The sequence below is a fragment of the Pinus tabuliformis genome, chromosome Q (assembly GCF_031772625.1).
Source record: "Pinus tabuliformis cultivar Carrire ecotype Pingquan chromosome Q, CPIR1, whole genome shotgun sequence".
In the NCBI taxonomy this organism is placed as follows: domain Eukaryota; kingdom Viridiplantae; phylum Streptophyta; class Pinopsida; order Pinales; family Pinaceae; genus Pinus; species Pinus tabuliformis.
The window spans coordinates 1,327,976,038-1,327,995,674 of NC_142296.1; the positions used below are offsets into that span (position 1 = coordinate 1,327,976,038).

Genomic DNA, 19,637 nt, shown 5'->3' on the forward strand with positions numbered 1-19,637 from the left:
AATATCGATGATGTGTAAATCTCCGTGGTCCAGAAAAGAAAGATTCAACCGGGAGTCGTGGACTGCCGAGGAGGATATGATTCTGACGGTGGAATACATTCAAATTCATGGCGACGGTGGATGGAGAAAAGTCCCCAACAAGCAGGTGAATCTCAAAAAGTGGCCGAAATGCAGACGTAAATATTACTATGCTGTAATATAGTAATGCAATGCAGACGTCAATATTATCAACAGGCTAACTAAAGTGACAAAAAATGTTTTGCAGTTCTTGAGCGGTGTGGACAGAGTTGTGGATTACGTTGGGTGAAGTATCTTCGTGCCGACATTAAACTGGGAAAAAATTCGTTCGACGAGGAGGAGCTAATTCTTAAAACCATAACTATGGCTAGCTCTTTAACGATCGTGCTGCCGCTTTTGTGTTGATGGTAACAAAATTTTAAATTCTTGTATGACGTATGGCCCAATGGTCATTTTGAGTCTTCCTTTAGTTTTGCGTAATGCATAATTATAAGTGTGTTAAAAAATTCAGCATAAGTATAGCAATGGGGAAATCAGTGAATTTACACTAAGGGGTTTTTAGGGAAAGTTGCTCTCTGGACTGTTTTCTTTGGACTCCTTTTTTTTGGGTCAGTTTGTTTTCCATTGACAAGTACGGTGGACTGAGACGGTACATCTCTCGGTTATTTTTAGTTGAAGCATAATTTTCAGTACGCTGAAAACTGTCAGCTAAGTATAGAAATCCGGAAATTAGTTATAAGAGGAACTTAGATTTTGAGTTTTTTTTAAGAGTTCTATTCACTTCTAGCAATATGTCATGTGTTTGGGCTTTCTTGTCATTTATTTTTATAGTGTAAGGCCGTTAACATTGCAATTTACAAATTGATCAAATTGACACCAGAAACGGGGGAGGAGCCTGCGTGATGATGTCCACTGCCTTGTGCATGCTTAATAATTTATTTATTTTTGTGTCACTCGAAACCGACATTGAAAATAGACCTCGGAAATGAGGATGCCGAGAATGGGTGGTTGGAGCTGCAAAAGTGCCCACCAAAAAATAAAACCATTTGACATTTAAACTATGCCATTCTAAATTATAATTACGGGTGGACGCTGGAAAAATACCCACCAAAAAATGAAAATCATTTGACAGTATGCCATTTTAATTATAATTACAGGGAAGGTAATAGAAATGATTTATTCATTTAATTAATTTTTAATTTTTAAATATTTATTATTAGTGTATAATTTAAATATATATTTAATTTAAAAAAACATAATATTATATAAATCACAATTATAATATAAAATTATATTTCAATATTTTTTTATTTAAATTATTTATTTCATTTATAATTTAATCTTTTACTTATAAAAAATAATAATAAAATAACATGTTTTCAAATTTATGAAAATATATCAAAACAATTAGCTCATAATACATTTAATATTAAAAAAATTAAATCATAAAAATGAACTAAATTATAACTTCATTTTAAATTGTTATTATTAATTATGAAAAGAATTAATATCTAAATTAATATATTAAAAAAATACATGTAATCATATTTTTTAATTGATTCTGTAAAAGACATTCCACGGAACCATAGTTTTGTTGTTGCACCAACTCTCAACTCTCATTGTAATAGAGGTCAACCCTTAAGCTAAAACTATGAATCCACAAAGATGATTTACCTATGGTTGACTTAAGCTCTCTTCATATAGTCTAATTCCTTTATTCACAATCAATTTTTCACCTACAACAACCCCAATCCATAGCACTCTTTCACATCATCTTGTAATCTAAAGAATCGGTTTCACAAATCAACAATCCATTAGGCTCATGCACTTTCCTTCAGGGCTCCAACATACAATAGTCGGGTTTCACAAATCAACAATCCACTAGGCTCATGCACATTCCTTCAGGGCTCCAACATACGATGACCAACAATTTTCACTGTTAGAATTCCAAATATTCTGAGCTATAGATAACTTTCACAATGATAACAATTGTCATTATAGACAATCTTCATTACATTCATAAATATTGCACTATAGCTCAACATAATTTCTAAATCAATTCTATGGCTAGTAGCATAGTCAATTTGTTGTGTCCTTAAGTGAATATACTCTATATAGTATCTATAATGACTTTAGGCTACAAAAAACCAATTTTTTTTTACAAACAATTCTCCAAACCTAAAATTTATTTTTAAATTAAATATTTCATATTTTTAATTTAAATATTCAATTAAATGGCATAACATATCACATCTTCTTTCTTCTATGCTACTCTCTCATATGCTACAACTTTACGTGTTTCCTTTGCGACATGTGGTGCAATTGCTAGTACATATGGTATGTTGAACTCATAATGAGTATTTCTTGTAATGGAATAAAACCTTATTATCTAAATAGTCCCTCAAGGACTAAAACATGTGTATTCCTATGAAATATAAAAATATTTCTAAACTCATCTTAAACTTAGAACTTATCATGAATCGAGAAAGACATTTAAGCACATTTCAAAATTCATATCAGATTATAATCCATACATAGTTTATATGATAAAATAGATAGTGAAATTTATCTTTATGATAACAAATATTGATAATTTAATTTTTAATTAAATAATTTAGTTAATAATAATAAAAAATTACAACTAAAATATAATAATATTATTTTTAATATCATTTTTAATATTTTAATATAATTTTAATAATTTTTTAAATATCAATTTTAATATTTTATTTCTTTACATATTCCAAATTAATATTTTGAAATTTTTATATTTTTATATTAATCAATTTTGTTGGCTAGTTCAACAAAAAAATTAATAATTTATGTAAAATTTATTTTAATTTCTAATTTATTGTGTAATTTTAAAAATTAAATTTTGGAAAATATAAACCTTAATTACATATATATGTATTCCATTTTAAATATGGAAAAAACTTAACACTATAATTTAAATTTTTCTATGTAGGTACATATCTTCCTAATTTTAAAAAGTCAAAACAAGTTATCAACAACATATAAAATTCAATTATCTTTTCACATTATTAATTTTATATATATAATTTCTTAGAAAGACAAATCACTTAAGGAACCAAAAAAATCTCTATAAATTATATATTTATTAATCACATTGGTGAATAGCATTAAACCTATTTAATATAAATTTATAAAAAGTTTTAAAGGAACCAAAAAAATCTCTATAAATTATATATTTATTAATCACATTGGTGAATAGCATTAAACCTATTTAATATAAATTTATAAAAATATAAAACTTTTACGGAAACAAAATTTAAAGATTTTAAAAATATTTATCTAGTCAAACCGAACCAAACCGTCCGAACATATTTCAGGAAACTTTCTTTTTTAGTGTACCTATAGACATTTTTTTTATTAAACTGTGATATTAAATTTTTTTTAAATATTCAGCTAGTCACGGTAACTCATTCGACTATAATCCTTATAAGAGATCAGGAAACTCCTCTTTTTCAGTGTAACCATGTACATTATACCGCATAAGCTAGCGGATAATCTTAGGAGTTTTTTAAGTAGAACCATATAGAATGACTTAACCGATGATCGAGAAAATCTTAGAAATACTTGAGAGTCGTAATACCTATAATCACCATCCATGTGAAATCTAAGACCTACAATTTAAAGAAATTGAGTAGATCAAAGAAGACTTAACGAGAAACGAGGATTATTTCCGTTTCGTTTCGTTTTATATGGTTACATCATTAAAATATACTAAATATCCTCAAATAAGAATGCCGCTTCAACTCTGACCCAGAACAATTTGCTACCTGCATCGAGTCTATGAATTATCGCTTTCGACCATCAGCGTAGTCGGCTTATTGATTTAAAGGTCAAATTATCTATCGCAACGTACTGTACATCGATAACAAGCGATCTTGGATGGAGACAATATTGCTGTATGTCCGTCCGTTCGTGGTTGAAGCCCTAGACGATTATAACACTTTTTTACCGTATTTGACCTCTGAGTAAATGTGAAGCACTATGCGGTAGTTAATGATTGGCTCATTGTCCAGTTGAATCAGCATGAATTGATATTCAATGGAAATGATGGAAAGACGGTAAACTATTCATTGTTTTGTATATGGTATTTTTGAATTATTAGTGATTTTTTTCTCAAAAATTGTTTGTACTATAGTTATTTTTAAATATTAAATATTAGACGGTAAACTAAGCCAATAATGATTGGTTTACTGTTTTTTCATTATATGCATTGAATATAACTCTATTGTCTTTTTATTATATGTATTGAATATAACTTTATTTTCATTTAAGAGAGTAAGATATAAAGACAGTGAGCTAATCATTGACTTGGTATATAAATTTTAATAATACTGAAATTAATACAAATGGAAACTCACTTCTTCCTCCAACATAAAACTAATACAAAAACGTCACTTTTGTCTCCCAATTTCAAGTATAACAAGCCCTGCATGGCAGCATAGTCCGTGTCACTTTTCAAGTATAACAAGCGCTGCGATGTTATGCATTTGTAAAAATTGCAAATTGATATATGAAGTAGAAAAGTCAATTGCCTACTAAGAGATATGGATTTTCATAAGTTTTTGGTGAGTAGTAACCACTACTAAGTTGGCCTATTTACACTTTTACTCTTACATGTTAAACAATTGAAGAAAACATAAATAATAGTGGGTAGTAACCCGGCCTAGTATATTTATTTTCATCTTATTTCTATTCATTTTTTTATGGAAAGACTTGCTTTAATGATGGTGGGCTGTAAATGATGATAAATAGGTTATTTAAGTGAATTATGATCTATTTTAAAAAAAAGATCATGATATAATATTGCAGCTACATCTAAAAATTATACCAAAAAAATCTGAAACAATTATCACATGGCACAAAGCTATATCTTCAAAATTATAATGTAATCAAATATTTGAAATATATTTATCGTAATAATATTAAAAAATAATTTTTTATTTCTCAAAATTAAACATTCAAGATCAATATTAAACTAATAAAAAATAATCTATTACTATACTCCTACCATAATAAATACTAATGCTATTCCTAACTATACATTGATCATTAGAATGGATGACTTTACCGCTTTACGTTTGTATCACAACCTTGACGAAATTATGTTAATGATTGTTGTGCCAGTATATCAGGGAGACGATGCAACAATTTGAGAAGGAGGTGATGCGGTGGATGGACTAACATGTGCAAATCTAGGAGTGGAGAAAGGTTATTGAAAAGAACCTTAGCCCCTTACCCACGGTTAAAAAATTAGTGGTAAGTATATTATTTTTTTCCTTTAGATTTAACTTAATATCAATATAGTTCTATCCTCTCAAACTTTTTTATTTATTTATTTCAATTTTCGTTGCCTGCTCTCTAATATTTGATATTCAGAATGTATTCATTACTGTAATATCTATTAGTTAATTAATTAAGAAGTTATTTATTTAAATTAATGTGTAGTCGATATATTCTTTTAATATAGTCTTTTTGTCTTAATATTTAACTTGTAAAAATATGTGATATTGTAATTAGGCCGATAGGCTTTTCTATACATCAACAATTGTCAACATTTTTATCCTCCTCCATTCGATCAGGTCAGACACTTTCAACCATTAATTTGAAGTGTCACTACTTTTTCTAAATATCAGTTGAGTTGCTTTCTTGACATGGCAAGATATTTTTACTGTTTTTTCCCATTCTTTTATGTCACTCTTAAGATATTTTTGCTACTTCTTCCATATATACATCTTCCATATATACATCAGCCTGGGTGTTTCTATTATAAAGCACTTGTCAAAGAGCTTTGCTGTTTCTATTATAAAGCACTGGTCAAAGAGCTTTCCATTATAAAGTTCTGGGCATCCATTGGCAGATGCTCCAGGTTTCCGGTGGCGTTGAAGACTTACCTTCTATGTTTATGCCGTTAGGCGACAGGGCAGCATTGGATTCGCCAGGGCCGAGGATTTAAAGGCAGTGCTGCAGAGCGTCGTAGCGCTTAAAGACTTCATGTATCATACGGCCATGCTTGCTACTCCTAACCAGAGGACTATCAGCTACTCAGCACACATGGCTGTCGCGCACTGAACAAAATACAAACAAGAACATCATGACAATTTTCCGAGGGCAACAATTCCTTCTTTATCGATCTTTTTCCAGTCTTTGTAGCATATCAAAGTAAAGTACAGTCGAGGGGAATCGATCGTGTGTAGATCTTATAACCTTCTCTCCTATTAATTCTTAGATTTCTGTTGATCTGTTTGAAAGAATGATGTCCATAATTCTGCATCATTCATGCATTCTTGTCGCTGTCGCGTCTTTCTTCTTGTTGTCTATAGAATCCGAGAGAGTAACAAAAGGGACTTTAAATTTTCTTCTTCTTCTGTAAGCACCGCAATATGGTTAATTACAGTTAGAACAAAGGCTAGCCTCTAGGTTCATCTGTGTTTTTCGTTCTTTCCTGTTGTTAATGTATTGAATTGAATTGAATTGGAAAACCATGGACTGGTGCCAATGGTGATTCCATCTCGCGACGAGATGAATTTACTATTTAGTTTTCGATCTCGTGACAAAACCCTGATTGTTACCTGTGCGAGTTAGCGTTTACCGTTTAGTTATAAGCAAGTGGAAGGAATGATGATTTTTGCTTTGCAGTACCCATAAATGGTGGAATAATAAGATATTATGTTTTGCTTGCAAAGTTGTCATCTACTAGTTGACTCAAAGAGTGGTGAAGTTGAAACGGCATCTTTGCTTGTTTTCTTGCATATGATTGTAGTTGCCTCTTGGGACAAGAAAGATTCGTAACTATAAGCAATCAAGCCAACCCAATCAAAACCATTTCAACAAGAAAGGGATCACATGTTTGCGTTATTTTTGAAATTTACACGCTTTAAATGTTTGTCATTGGCCATTTTGTACTGCAATCAATTTTGGGATTTAAATATAATCAAATTTGTAAAGACATTACACTCATGTTAAAGCATTTTCCACATTCCAATGCTGAATTACCGTAACAACCATTGAAAACATGTGAACGCACTATGCAAATCCTAAAGCTCAATTTCGGTTGAAAACATGTGAACGCACTATGCAAATCCCAAAGCTCAATTTCGGTTTTGATGAAAGCACATCTTATATGGTAGAAACTCATTTTATATATACAAGATTTAACACGTAAATCATTTAAAATTACCGGTACTTTTTAAAAAGGTTGTGGTAAGTTTTATAAAAGTAATGACATCTTTATCGATGAACCTAAGTACTTTTTAAATATGTGGAGGTATGTTCAGAAAAGTAATGGATATCTTTATCAAAACATTGTAAGTACTTTTAAGAAAATATTGTGGCAATTCATAAAAAAAATTGTGATGTAGACTTGGGTATATAGAATGTGAAGGGAATGATTATCATATCTTTTCCATTAGAGGGAAATGCCTCGTGAACCCTCCACAAATAGAACCTACTTTGAAGTGATAGGTAACTCGTAGAAATGGAATATCAAGAATATTATTAAAATGTCAAGTTAATCTTTCACAAATATAACTTACCTACTTTGAAGTGTTAGGTCACCCATAGATATAGAATATAACTTTATGAAAAAATATATTATGAATGTTACATATTATATTTATTTTAAATAAATAAATTTGAATTTTTTATGGAATTCTAATGCAAATCAAGTATGGTTTGTTTTTAATATTTTTAAAGATTACTATACACAAAAATATTTGTTTTTTTTAAGTGGATTAGCATTGTGATTAGTGATTTCATACATAAGGTGTGAGACATAATGCCTATCACATCATGAGATGGGAGCAATGATAGTTAGTTAGTTGTAGAGGATGGCACACAGCACATGTTAATCCCCAAACCCCCAAAGTCGTGATCTGGTGCATCTTGAAGTTGTGCTTTTAAGCTCTATAGCTGCATGGGTCGTTCATTATCGTATTTGAACTAAATTGATAGAGTATTTCTCAAATTTTGGATTTGAATGTCTCATTTTAGGCAAAATCTCGAATTTCAGGTTGTTTGAGAGGAAGCGAAGCCCAGCTAATCTGCACATTTAAATTATAGTATCACGCATCGTTTTGTTAAAAAGTTTTCAGCACTTTCGAGTCGACAAGAGATAGTCAGTGACTTTATGCGCATCAAATCCCTTATTTTTCTACTCAGAGTTGAGTGTCGAGTTGTAGGTGTATTCGTGCATTTATTTCACAAGGCCAAAGTCGGATTCGTTGTATTCCTTTTCGGGAGAAGTTGTCTTTGGCTGTATGATAGGGCCCTTGTAAATCTTGTGTACTCCAACAAAACACTTCAAGGCTATTGAAGTTGGTGCTCAAATAAATTTCACCCCTAGCTTAAGGTCTAGAACTATAGACTTCGAGGAGGCTAAGAGTTTGGAATAAATTGTGATATTCAAAGTGGTGGATTGTCTTTCTTCTTCATTTCCCCGTTATTTCATATTGTGGAGTTTAAATATGCCTGGCTGTCTTTTTAGTACTTGCATGAGACTACAAGCCTTTCACTTTTTACAAGTCAAGCTAAATTTGGAAATTCAAGCAAAAATGGAGTTTCAAATGCCCTCAGTTTTGAAATTCAAAGGCCCCTCATATTTGGAACCGAAAGATTTAATCGTTGTAGAGGAGAGAAAAATACAATAGAGTTAATTATAAACTTTCCAATAGGAAGATTTAAGGCAGGTAGGCCTTTCAGGGTTAAATGCCAGATGGATTTTGATTCTGAATCAGTTAAAGATCCTGAAGTTGTCACTGCTCCTTTGAAAATGGTTGGAGGAGATCTAAGCCTATCTCAGTCAAGAATAGGAAATAGTGCGGATATTAAAGAAGATGGTTCAAATGCTGATAATGGTGGTGACGGAGGATGCTTTGGAGGGAATGACAATGGAAACTTTAGAGGAGGAGAAGGGGGAAAAGGTGGTGGTAGGGACAATGAGGGTGATCAAGGTGGGAATGATGGTGAAGATGAATTTGGACCCATTTTAAATGCAGAGGAAGTATTCGAAAAGGCAGAGGCTCGAGGGGCTGTTCTTCCATCTGATATGGCAAAAGCTGCCAAAGCTGTTGGTTTATGCCAATTGCTCCTTTCTAGATACTTGGATTTACAAGTATGCTCGTGTGTTTAAATCATACTTAATATTATATTTGTGGTACTTGGATTTTTTTTGCCTTTATTACTAGCATAATGATGCCTTTTTTTTCTCAGCTATATTCTAATTCGATTGTATAGGAAGCGGCGTGGCCTCTAGGGATAGCCATTCGAGGAAGTGCTTCTTTACACAACCGCATGCTAGCTGACCCAAGTTTTCTGTTTAAAGTTTTTGTAGAGGTCTTGCTACACCCATTGGATCATTTCTTGTATGTAGACAATATAAAACAAATTTTTTTATTGAAAACTGCATGCTATTCTTTTTTGACCGCACTGCATAATTTGCCATGGTGTTTCATTATGCATGCAGATAATGATTGATTCTTGTTGTGCGACATTTAATTTAGTCAAATATTATTAACACAATAGCATGTGCTATGAACCAGTCTCCAACACGATCGTGTTCATGTTTAGATGGCCGTCTTCAGGTATGGTTGTCCTCAGGCGAGCGTGCGTGTTCATGTTTAGATGGTCGTCTTCAGGCATGGTCGTCTTCAGGCGAGCGTGAGATCACAATCAGGAAGGCATCCATGGGGATGAAGTGCTTCTTTTATTCTTGCTACATGTAATGTTAGCAACGATTTGGTATTTTCTTATTTTTGTTTTTGCCTTCCGGCCTCCTAATTTGGCATTGACCATGGTTCTCTATAGACATGGTCTTCGGAATGGCTGTGGTAATTTAATTTCCAACTTCTAAGTTCTCCCTTTGACATTTAAGGTTTGTAATTTCATATTTAGCATGGTTTTGAATATTATATTTTGACTTTCTAATCACAATATACAATTATGGTTTTCAATGTAGTATCATTCTATATATGTATATTATTCTTTATAAAATATAATAATAATATCATGGTTTCTAATGGAATTAACTTTTTAATAGCAATATATCAACATGTTTTCTAATATTATGTTTTGACTTTCTAAATGCAATATACAATTATGGTTTTCAATGAAATATATTGGTAGGGGATAGTCATGGTGGTTATTGCCTTGGTCACTAGCAAGCTTCGTATATGCTTGGCCATCCATAGAGGTTTCTTCATTTTGGGTAATTAACTTAACCTCTTGATTTTGGGTAATTAACTTAGTCTAAAATGAAATAAGACATGCAATGTGTTCCTTGTAATATAGATATAAACAAAACATTTAAAGAAAAGTAATTGTACAATGATCCAGTCCAAGAAAACAAGATTTTCCACAAACCAATTAACTCTTCTAAAAAAATTCAACAATTCCAATTTAATAATCCTATCGGCCTCTCTTTGTACCTTTTGGGACAATTGCTAGTAATAGTAATATAAATAAAACAGTTGTGTTATAATTTCTATCTTGGTATCGACAACCAATGTATTCCCTTATAGAGGGACCAAAAATATATAAAAGTTTTAAGGTTAATTTAATGTAATTAAATTACTATAGGTCTATGAATTATTTTTATATATGTGTGAGGTCCATCCTCGGAGCCAACCGATACACATCATGAACTATTGTTATCCTTGGTTACGTTAAGACGAGCACATAGAGCGAGATTAGACGAGATTGGAACCACTTTAATTGATCTTCCGCCTTGGCTCTGTTGCGGGAATCAATTAAGAACTGCGACAGCAACATTTCAGGAATTTCACGCATTTATTTAGCGCATGTATAGTGGAGAAGGAGGAGGAGGTACCAGCTTTGCAAAATGGTATTTATTGAATGAAGGTGTTTTTAGTGTGATTTTTTTGGTTTTTTTGGGTGTTAGAATCCGTGGAAAAATTTAAGATGAAATCTTGATTTTTATTATTTACACTGTTCTTTTTACTGTATATATGGATTCAGTGTCCTCAAAAATCTTTACTGAACTTAGATTCTATAGGAGTTACTCATCAAGCTTGTGATTTTAATAAATTCCTACTAGATATTAGAGAAATTAAATTTCAATAAATTCCTGTTAACTCAAAAAACTTTCCAAAAAATCTTACTAAAAACAACTCTTTATTGAACCATTTTCTCTATCGAAATATATTACTAAATAAGTAATGGTGAAATGATATGAGCAGTCATCTGCTTTCTTGATTGTTTAAACTTTTTCCTACTCAAGCCTTTGGTTTGTTGTGAGTCGCATTTCGGGAATTTCACGCATTTATTTACCCTAGGTATAGCCACTAAGAGGACGAGAAGGAGATGAAAGCTTTGCAAAGGGGTCTTTTATTGAGCCAGAGGGGTGTTTTATTGAGCCATCTTTTCTTCACGAAATATATTGCTTAATGAGTAATGGTGAAATGATGTAATTATCAGTGAAGTGCTTTCTCCCTTTTAAGGGTGCATTGATTATTTAAACTTTTTCGTACTCCAGCGAGCGGGTCAGTAGTCACGAGTGAGTGAGAGTGTGAGAGAGTGTCGTATTAAGCGTATTTACGAATGAAGCGTTTGAACCATGATTATGACATTGTTGGTGGTTGTTTAGTGAAATGATGTAAATGTGCTTTCTCTTTTTTTAAGGTGCATTGATTATTTAATGTTTATTTTTTGAGTTAGTGAGTGTGTTATTAAGCGTATTTATGAATGAAGTGTTTGAATCATGATTAAGATATTGTTGGTGGTGGTTTAGTTAATTTATTTTTTATTATTTATTTATTTATTATTAAATAAAGATGAATTATAAAAACTAAATTAAGGTTACGTTGTTAGATTGATTTTGGATGGATTTAGTGTTTAAATAGATTTTTTTAAGAGAATTAGTGATACTATGGTGGGTCATGTATTTCGGATGAAAGCATTTCTATAAAATACTAGTAATTAAATTATTATAAATAGTAAATTTGGTAATATGAAGCAATTCGATTATTAAAAATAATGAATCCACTATAGTAATTCAATTATTACAAATAGTGAATTTAGTACTTTAGAGAAAATGTATTTTCAAGGGATCAAGTGGAAGTATAACCTAGTATGGATAGCTGGAGATCAATTTAATGAATTTCAATAATGGATAAAGATGGTTAATGAAGAGGTTATTTGTTAAAACTCCTAAATTATTGTGTAGTTGGGCTTATTTGTGTGGCTAAGATAATCAATTTACTTTAATACAAAAATTGTTGTATAAATATATCATATGATAATAATAACAATTATAATTATATGCTTAAAATAATTTATCGTATACAAATAATTTCTATCTAAATTTATAAGTATGACAATCCTCACCTTAATGCCAAATATGATATGAATTGAACATCTCTTTAAAAACAACACATTATTAAGATAATCTAATTTTACCAAAAAAATACCCAAAAATACATAGTAATGAAATATAAGTAAAACTAAAATGTTATATATCTATATATATATATATATATATATATATATGAGACATGTAAAAGAAAGAGTTGTACAAGTCCATAAAAAAAGTGTCTTTCCTACAAATAACTTAAATTCATTTTAAATTTGAATTTAGTTTCAATAAGTCTTTTTTTAATTTCATAAAGGCTTTCACTTAGGAATTTGATCTTTTTCTATTTATGATGAGTCCATAATTACAATAGACTTATGTTGATTTCTTAGTATCAACTCCATATATATATATATGTATATCACATTTTCTTTATAAATAGTAAAATGATTTATTTATAATTAAAATAATATGTCAAAATAACATAAATGTAATTTCCCAAAACTTTTATCCAACAAAAATATCACTGTGAACTATTATTTAAATTAAGGCACTTGAATGAGTGGTAAACATTGTAATAAATATTGTAGACAATCTTACTTCAGGAATAATAAATAAACACATATACATTGATGAGAGATGTTAATGAGTGTGAATTGTGATTTTAAAGAAGGGTTTTCATTTGACTCGTGACAATTGTGAAAGTGAACTCGTGACAAGTTTTGAAAGTCAAATGATAAGCCCATAAAATATGATTCCATTAAAATGAAATTTAGATGGGGGACACATAATATATTTGAAGAGCCTCCTATCGCAGAAGGGATATTGGCTTGATGCTAGAATAATTCCTAGGCATTAGATACTTGATAGTGGAGGTTTTCCTAGACACTATGATGTTGGGAGGGGTCAGGTTGAGCACATAATTACCCGAGGAAAAAGGGTAGGAGTCTCAAGTTGTGTCAACACTAGTTGAGGTTGAAATTGTGATTTCCACCATCTGTTACTTGAAAATATAATTTGTAGAACTAAGAATAAGAAGGCAAGAGAGAATCGTTTCTATAAAATCACAACACAAACTTCGCGAAGTCTCAATAAAGAAGTTTGGCTTATCAATCGACTATGGACAAGTGGAATGTCCCTCATCAATCTGTATTACCATTTGGTCGCAAGTTCATCTAATTCTTAATGCATGTGCTCTAGTAGTAAGCGTTAATTAGTTATTATTCACGTTCGTGTAAGATATCTAATATTGTGTACTAAGTCATTGAGTTATGTTATCTTGTTATCACCAATACTTCATATAAGATAGCTGGAATATACTACTGAAAATGTTATTGCTTGTTTGGATAAAAATTGATTAACTTGTAGGTCGATTACAAGAATTATTATTATTATTATTATTATTATAAGCGAGGATAAATATTTTTCTGAAATATTATATCCATACCAACTCTTATTGTTTCCTAGGTGGAAAATATGTAAAGTATCGAAATCTTTTTTAGAAAATGTCAAATTTCTAAACCACTAATAATTAAAGCAATGCTACCAATTCGATAAATGGGAAGGCCCAAAGCAGAGTACACATTGTTGAGAGGAAGATTTACCTCTTATACCATAGGGAGTGCCTAGATAAGTTAAAACGAGGAAGTCAATGTGACGGTTGTAGCCCTTCAAATATTACCTTCCCCACTTACCATGAAGAATATCATAGGGATAGAGCATGATGCCAAGGGAGAAGATAAGAGGAAAAAATTACAATGTTCTCTTTAATACTTCACGATTGGTTTTATAAACTGATAAATAACTTAGTCGAAGCCTTCGACACCAAGGAAAGCACATGGGTTCGAAAATGTTGAAATCCCTTTGTGCTAGCAACGTATTGGCTCTTCTTTTCTTCTGTCATATATCCCCTATGAACAAATATGAAAAACTGTGGGAGGTAACTATACCTACCATGAATTAAAGAAAACCATTATGAATAGAGAAAATATTAGTAAACCTGATGCAAGGTAACATTGCAGATTAATCGACAAGTATGGAAGGGAGTAAATTGTCAAAATTCGTAGTACATAATAGACAGATAGCTATAACCTACATAGAAAAATAAAGGGAACTAATCATAAATGAGGAAAAATGAGAAATATCATAAATGAATTCGAGACCCTGAATCTGATTACCCCTATTAAGGGAAAGTCACAAACCACAAGGTTAGAAGTTCCCTGGAAGGGCTAACATCTTGTGGGTTATGTTGCATCGATTGAAAAAAAAAAGGAAAAGGTGGTGAGGGAGAAATTAGAGTGTACTTAACCTTCCAAAGAAAAAAAAAATTACTTACAATGCTCACTGAGAATCCTAGTTATGAGGGAGAAGGACTTACAGTGTAGTACGAAAAGGAGATTAGGACCAGAGTTGGTCTAAATACAATAACCCGAAATGGAAAAACCCCAAATTCAAGGGTTCATATAGCAATTAGAGTTTGTATGCTTTTTACATCAAGAGTTTCATACATTTTAAGCACCATAAACAAAATTGAAAAATACCAAATCGCAAAATCACACAAACCTTCATATAAAAAGTTCAGACACCATACATAAAAGTCAATAACATGGAGCTGTGGAATAATGAGGTTATGGGATAATACCCATACCGTATTCAGCTGAAAGAATTCACAAAAGGAGAAGAGCCATAAATTAAATAACCATCGATAAACGTTAAATAGTAATGTTCTTCCATTAAACCCAGAGCGGAAATTGTTAAATAACTTTTACAATTGCCATGAATAGGGCTCCTAGGGTGCTAATTCTCTCTCAGATATTACAACAAAAAAGTTTGTCAAACTTCCAATAACCATTTAAAAATGCAAATACAATAAGAAATATGCTACAAGAAGCCAACACACAATATAAACATGCAAGGAGATGAGCAAGATAAGGGAGTAGCATCCTCTTATCATCGTGCTAAGGGAGAAGAATACGGGGAGAGGGATTGGCCCATGAGACAACTTACTTCCTCATCTCAGCATCCCGCAAAGCATCCCCATAATCCTGCTTAATAATGGTAACCCTCCTATCTAACCATACCAAGTAGAAGTAAATGTCTTAGAAAGGAAGTAATGAAAATGGAAAAAAAATAAAAAAATCATTAAATGGAAATGAGAGCAGAGCTTACCTGTATCATCATTCATCTCCTTCGAACCCTCTATACATTTGTAATAATTACTTTCAAAATGAGCCACATTCCATATAAATATACCAAGACAACATGACTAACCCTCGATGATGACACTCACAACTACAAAGTGCAGGAAGGGGAGGGGAAGAATGACAAACAAGAATGGAGGACAATAAAGTAGAAGGCTAGTTTCAGAGTGAAATACACAGAGCCAAAGAAAAATGCAAATAAAAATATTGAATCGTAACTCCGATTGGGAATATATCTAAACCCCAAACCCATAAGTGCCACCAAACAAATCCATCAACCATCCACCTATCAATTAAGCTTGTCGAAACATTGGATCGGCTTGGTTAGGCTTTGAAACAAGCCTCTACTACACCCCCAGTAAACTCTATGTTAGGGAGACAGAGTTATTCCATCCAACGGCCTACATGAGTCTAAGCATGTGAGTGGGCGCGAGGTAAGAAGCATTTAAAACCAAGCGACATATCAGAAAATCCCCATCATGTCGAGATGTGGATAATCCATGTGGATGTGGGGTTACCATAAAATGTGTCTTAACGTGGCTTGACGAACCACGAGTTGACTCGGCGGTCTATGTGGCTTGTCCACCGCCACAAGGAAACGCGAGTCAATCCCTCTTAACAATGACTCGTGTGAGAACATGCATGGGAAAGTTAAGGGTTATATTCAAAACCAAATAAAATGTATTTATAGCGATATTCACACTTTGTTTGAGAATTTTCATGGTGTATGATCCCAATAATGGGGATACATGTCAAATTATATATAGCAGAAATTTCTTGTAGATTCAAACTGCAGATTGTAATATGCTAAAACAATTGAATTGAATCTACTCTACTCTCAGCGGAAACAATAAATGATCGTTGAAATCACGAAGAATAAAAGAGAGAATTCAATCACACATAACACAATAATTTTATGGGGAATTTTCTACCCCTATAATCCATCTCTCTAGAAAGTGGATTTAAATATATTGGGTATTTTCTAAAACCTAATGGTTACCATATAGGATACTGGAAATGCCTGAATAGTAAGGTGGAGTAGAAAATCAACCTATGGTGCTATAACTCACTATCAATAGGGGGCATAATGATTCTATTCAAATCGGTTATGGAAAACATCCTTGTATATTGGTTATCCCTAGCCAAGATTCCCACTTCCATTGTCAATGTTATAAAACAATTGATGTTCATATTTTTATGGATTGGGAAAAAAACAAAGCCAAGCCTTCATCTTGCCTCCTAGAAATTACTATCTTTTCCCAAACATCTTAGAGGATGGGGATTCAAGAATCTTACCTATTTTTCCAAAGCCTTATCTCTAAAAAATATGTGGAGAGCCTTATTTGGGAAGGGTCTATGGAGTCAAAATATAAAAAGAAATATCTTAGACCAAAGACAGTGGTTGATCATATCAGAGGATTTGCAAATAAACCATCTAAAGGAGGCTTGTAGCATGGAAAGCCCTCAATACAACTTTCCCACTCCTCTATAGTTGGCTAGCTTGGAATGTCGGGGATGACAAAAAAATTATCCTTGGCAAGGATCCCTTCATAGGATGGTCTCAATTCTATGATTTCTCCTCTAAAATATCCACTAAGCTCGTTTCAAAAGGTTTGGTCCACTTACATGACATCAGAGCTAGAGACTCAACTAGTGCTGCCAGCGATTACTAGATTTCAGTAACAAAGTTGGGACTCGATAGCAAGTGGACTAAGGAATGGATGAATTTTATAACAGAGATAACCATGAATGGAGTCAAGATTTGCAACACTCCAGAAAAATTGGTATGGAGTTGGGACATTGCTTCAGGGGAAGTTAAAGCTTTCTTTGCATATGAAGCTATAACTTGTAAATAGAACCAAATAAAAGTTTGTGAAATATGTATATTTGGAAATGGCACATCCCAACCAAACTAAAGTGCTTCTCTTGGCTGAGCCTCCATAATAAAATATTGACATGGGAGAATCTACAAAAAAGAGGCTTCATTCGACCAAATTGTTGTAGTATGTGCAATCAACATGAAGAAATTGTAGATCACATGTTCACAAATTTCCATATTGCTTGGCAAATAGGGGACAACATCATCAGGTCTATGGGCACAAATGCTTACAATAGATGGTTTGCTTTTGAAGCAGCACTGCACTACTGGTCCAAGAAAACAAAACATTATGGTCCTCTTCCCATCTTTGTGGCACGGGTCATCATCTTAAGGAATAAAAGAGTTGTGACTCTTTCACAATCATCCAGGATAGTCGCACACTTAAGAGAATATATCCATGAAACCCACAATAAAGGATCAATAAAGAAAAATCTACCTGTGATCCCCATTGATATCACTATTGGTTTTTTCAATGGGGTTGCACAAAGAAATTTGTTTGGTGGAGGGGGTTTGATCAAACTATCTGAGTACATGTCCATTCAATTTAGAATTGGTATCGGTAATGGAACAAACACCAAAGTATAACTCATAGGAGCTTGGACCCTCATGTTTTTAGAAAAACTCAGAAACATTAAAAATATCAAGTTTTTGGGGGATTCAAAATGTGTTATTCACGGGCTTAATGGTGTGGCCAGGCTTGAAGTACTGAATTTAGCTACCTGGAAACTAAGGATTCGAGAGATTAGATGTTATTTCTAGGAGATCCACTATCAACATATTTATGGGTAATTCAACAATTGTGCTGAGAGATTATCTAAGAGTGCTCTATCTCTAGAGCCTGGACAAATTCAAATTGAGGAACTATTAGGCGATCAGATACAAAACTCTATCCATACTTATGTAGAATAAATGGACCACCTCCCAACAATCCTACAGGAATAAAGGTTGGTACCAGATAAAGGAAATAAACAATCAGTTATCAAGACACTATAAAAAATACAATTAAGTATATCGGAATACAAACACTTCATTTTTATGTCATAATTCAGTAAAGATTCAACATTAATTTAATTTTTGATGTAATCACGAAGGATGTAATCAGTTACAGCATTATCAAGTCTAGAAGAGTAATTATAGGTCTCAGAGAAAGTTCAAAGAATGTAAATTTTTGCACAACTGCAATTCGATTTACAATAGGAGGAGAAATCAGTCCTGCTATCATCCAAATGTATTTTTTTTATTTAGAAAAATAATAAAAAATAACTTTATATATATATATATAAAATTATAATTTCGTAGAAAGACAAATCACTTACGGAACCAAAAAACACTGTATAAATTATATATTTATTAATCACCTTTGTTAATTGCATTAAACATATTAATATAATTTATAAAAATATAGGACTTTTACCAAAACAAAATTATTTAAAGACTTCAAAATATTTATCTAATCAAACCAAACCGTGACGACATATTACAGGAAACGTTCTTTTTCGTGTGCCTATAGACATTCTCTTATTAGCCTTTGATATTATTATTTATTTTAAATATTCAGCCAGCCATTGTAGCTCACTCGACTATAATCCTTACAAGATATCAGAAACTCTCTTTCTCAGCGTAACCATGTACATTATATCGCATAAACTAATTGATAATCTTAGGAGTTTTTTAAGTAGAATCATATAGAATGACTAAACCGGTGATCTAGAAAATCTTTGACATACTTGACAGTCGTATGTCAAAGATATTGAAAATCAGCATCCATGTGAAATGTAAGGCCTGCAATTTAAAGAAATTGAGTAGATCAAGGCAGAGTTAACTCGAAACGATAATTATTCCATGTGCTCTGGTTGATTATTTCTGTTTCGTTTCGTTTCGTTTTATATGGTTACGTCCTCAACATGTACTAAATATCATCAAGTAAGAATGCCGCTTCAACTATGGCCCCATAACAATTTGCTCCCTGCAATATATATTTCGACTGGTACCTAGGCATCGAGCCTGTGAATTATCGCTTTCGACTGTCAACATGGTCGGGTGATTGAATTAAAGGTCAAATTATCTATCGAACGGAGTGTACGTCGATAAAAAGCGATCATGGATGGAGACAATATTGCTGTCTGTCAGTCCGTTCGTGGTTGAAACCCTAGACGAATAATTATAATATTTTTTTATTATATTTTTCCTCTGAGTAAATGTG

General features: G+C 32.2%; 1 protein-coding gene across 1 annotated transcript; it reads left to right on the forward strand.

The window, feature by feature from the left end:
* Positions 1-10: 10 nt before the first annotated feature.
* On the forward strand, positions 11-6,120 carry LOC149224744 (transcription factor MYB1-like). Its single transcript, XM_089388273.1, has 3 exons — positions 11-176; positions 266-416; positions 5,964-6,120. The coding sequence occupies exons 1-3, from the start codon at positions 11-13 to the stop codon at positions 6,118-6,120; spliced, it is 474 nt and encodes a 157-aa protein (XP_089244399.1).
* Positions 6,121-19,637: the final 13,517 nt, after the last annotated feature.

Excerpts from the sequence above, each read along its gene's own strand:
- LOC149224744 (XM_089388273.1), top strand. The coding sequence starts at position 11 with ATGTGTAAATCTCCGTGGTCCAGAAAAGAAAGATTCAACCGGGAGTCG. Across the intron at positions 177-265 it reads AAAGTGGCCGAAATGCAGAC|TTCTTGAGCGGTGTGGACAG; the intron begins GTAAATATTACT and ends AATGTTTTGCAG. Across the intron at positions 417-5,963 it reads ACGATCGTGCTGCCGCTTTT|GCGACAGGGCAGCATTGGAT; the intron begins GTGTTGATGGTA and ends TTATGCCGTTAG.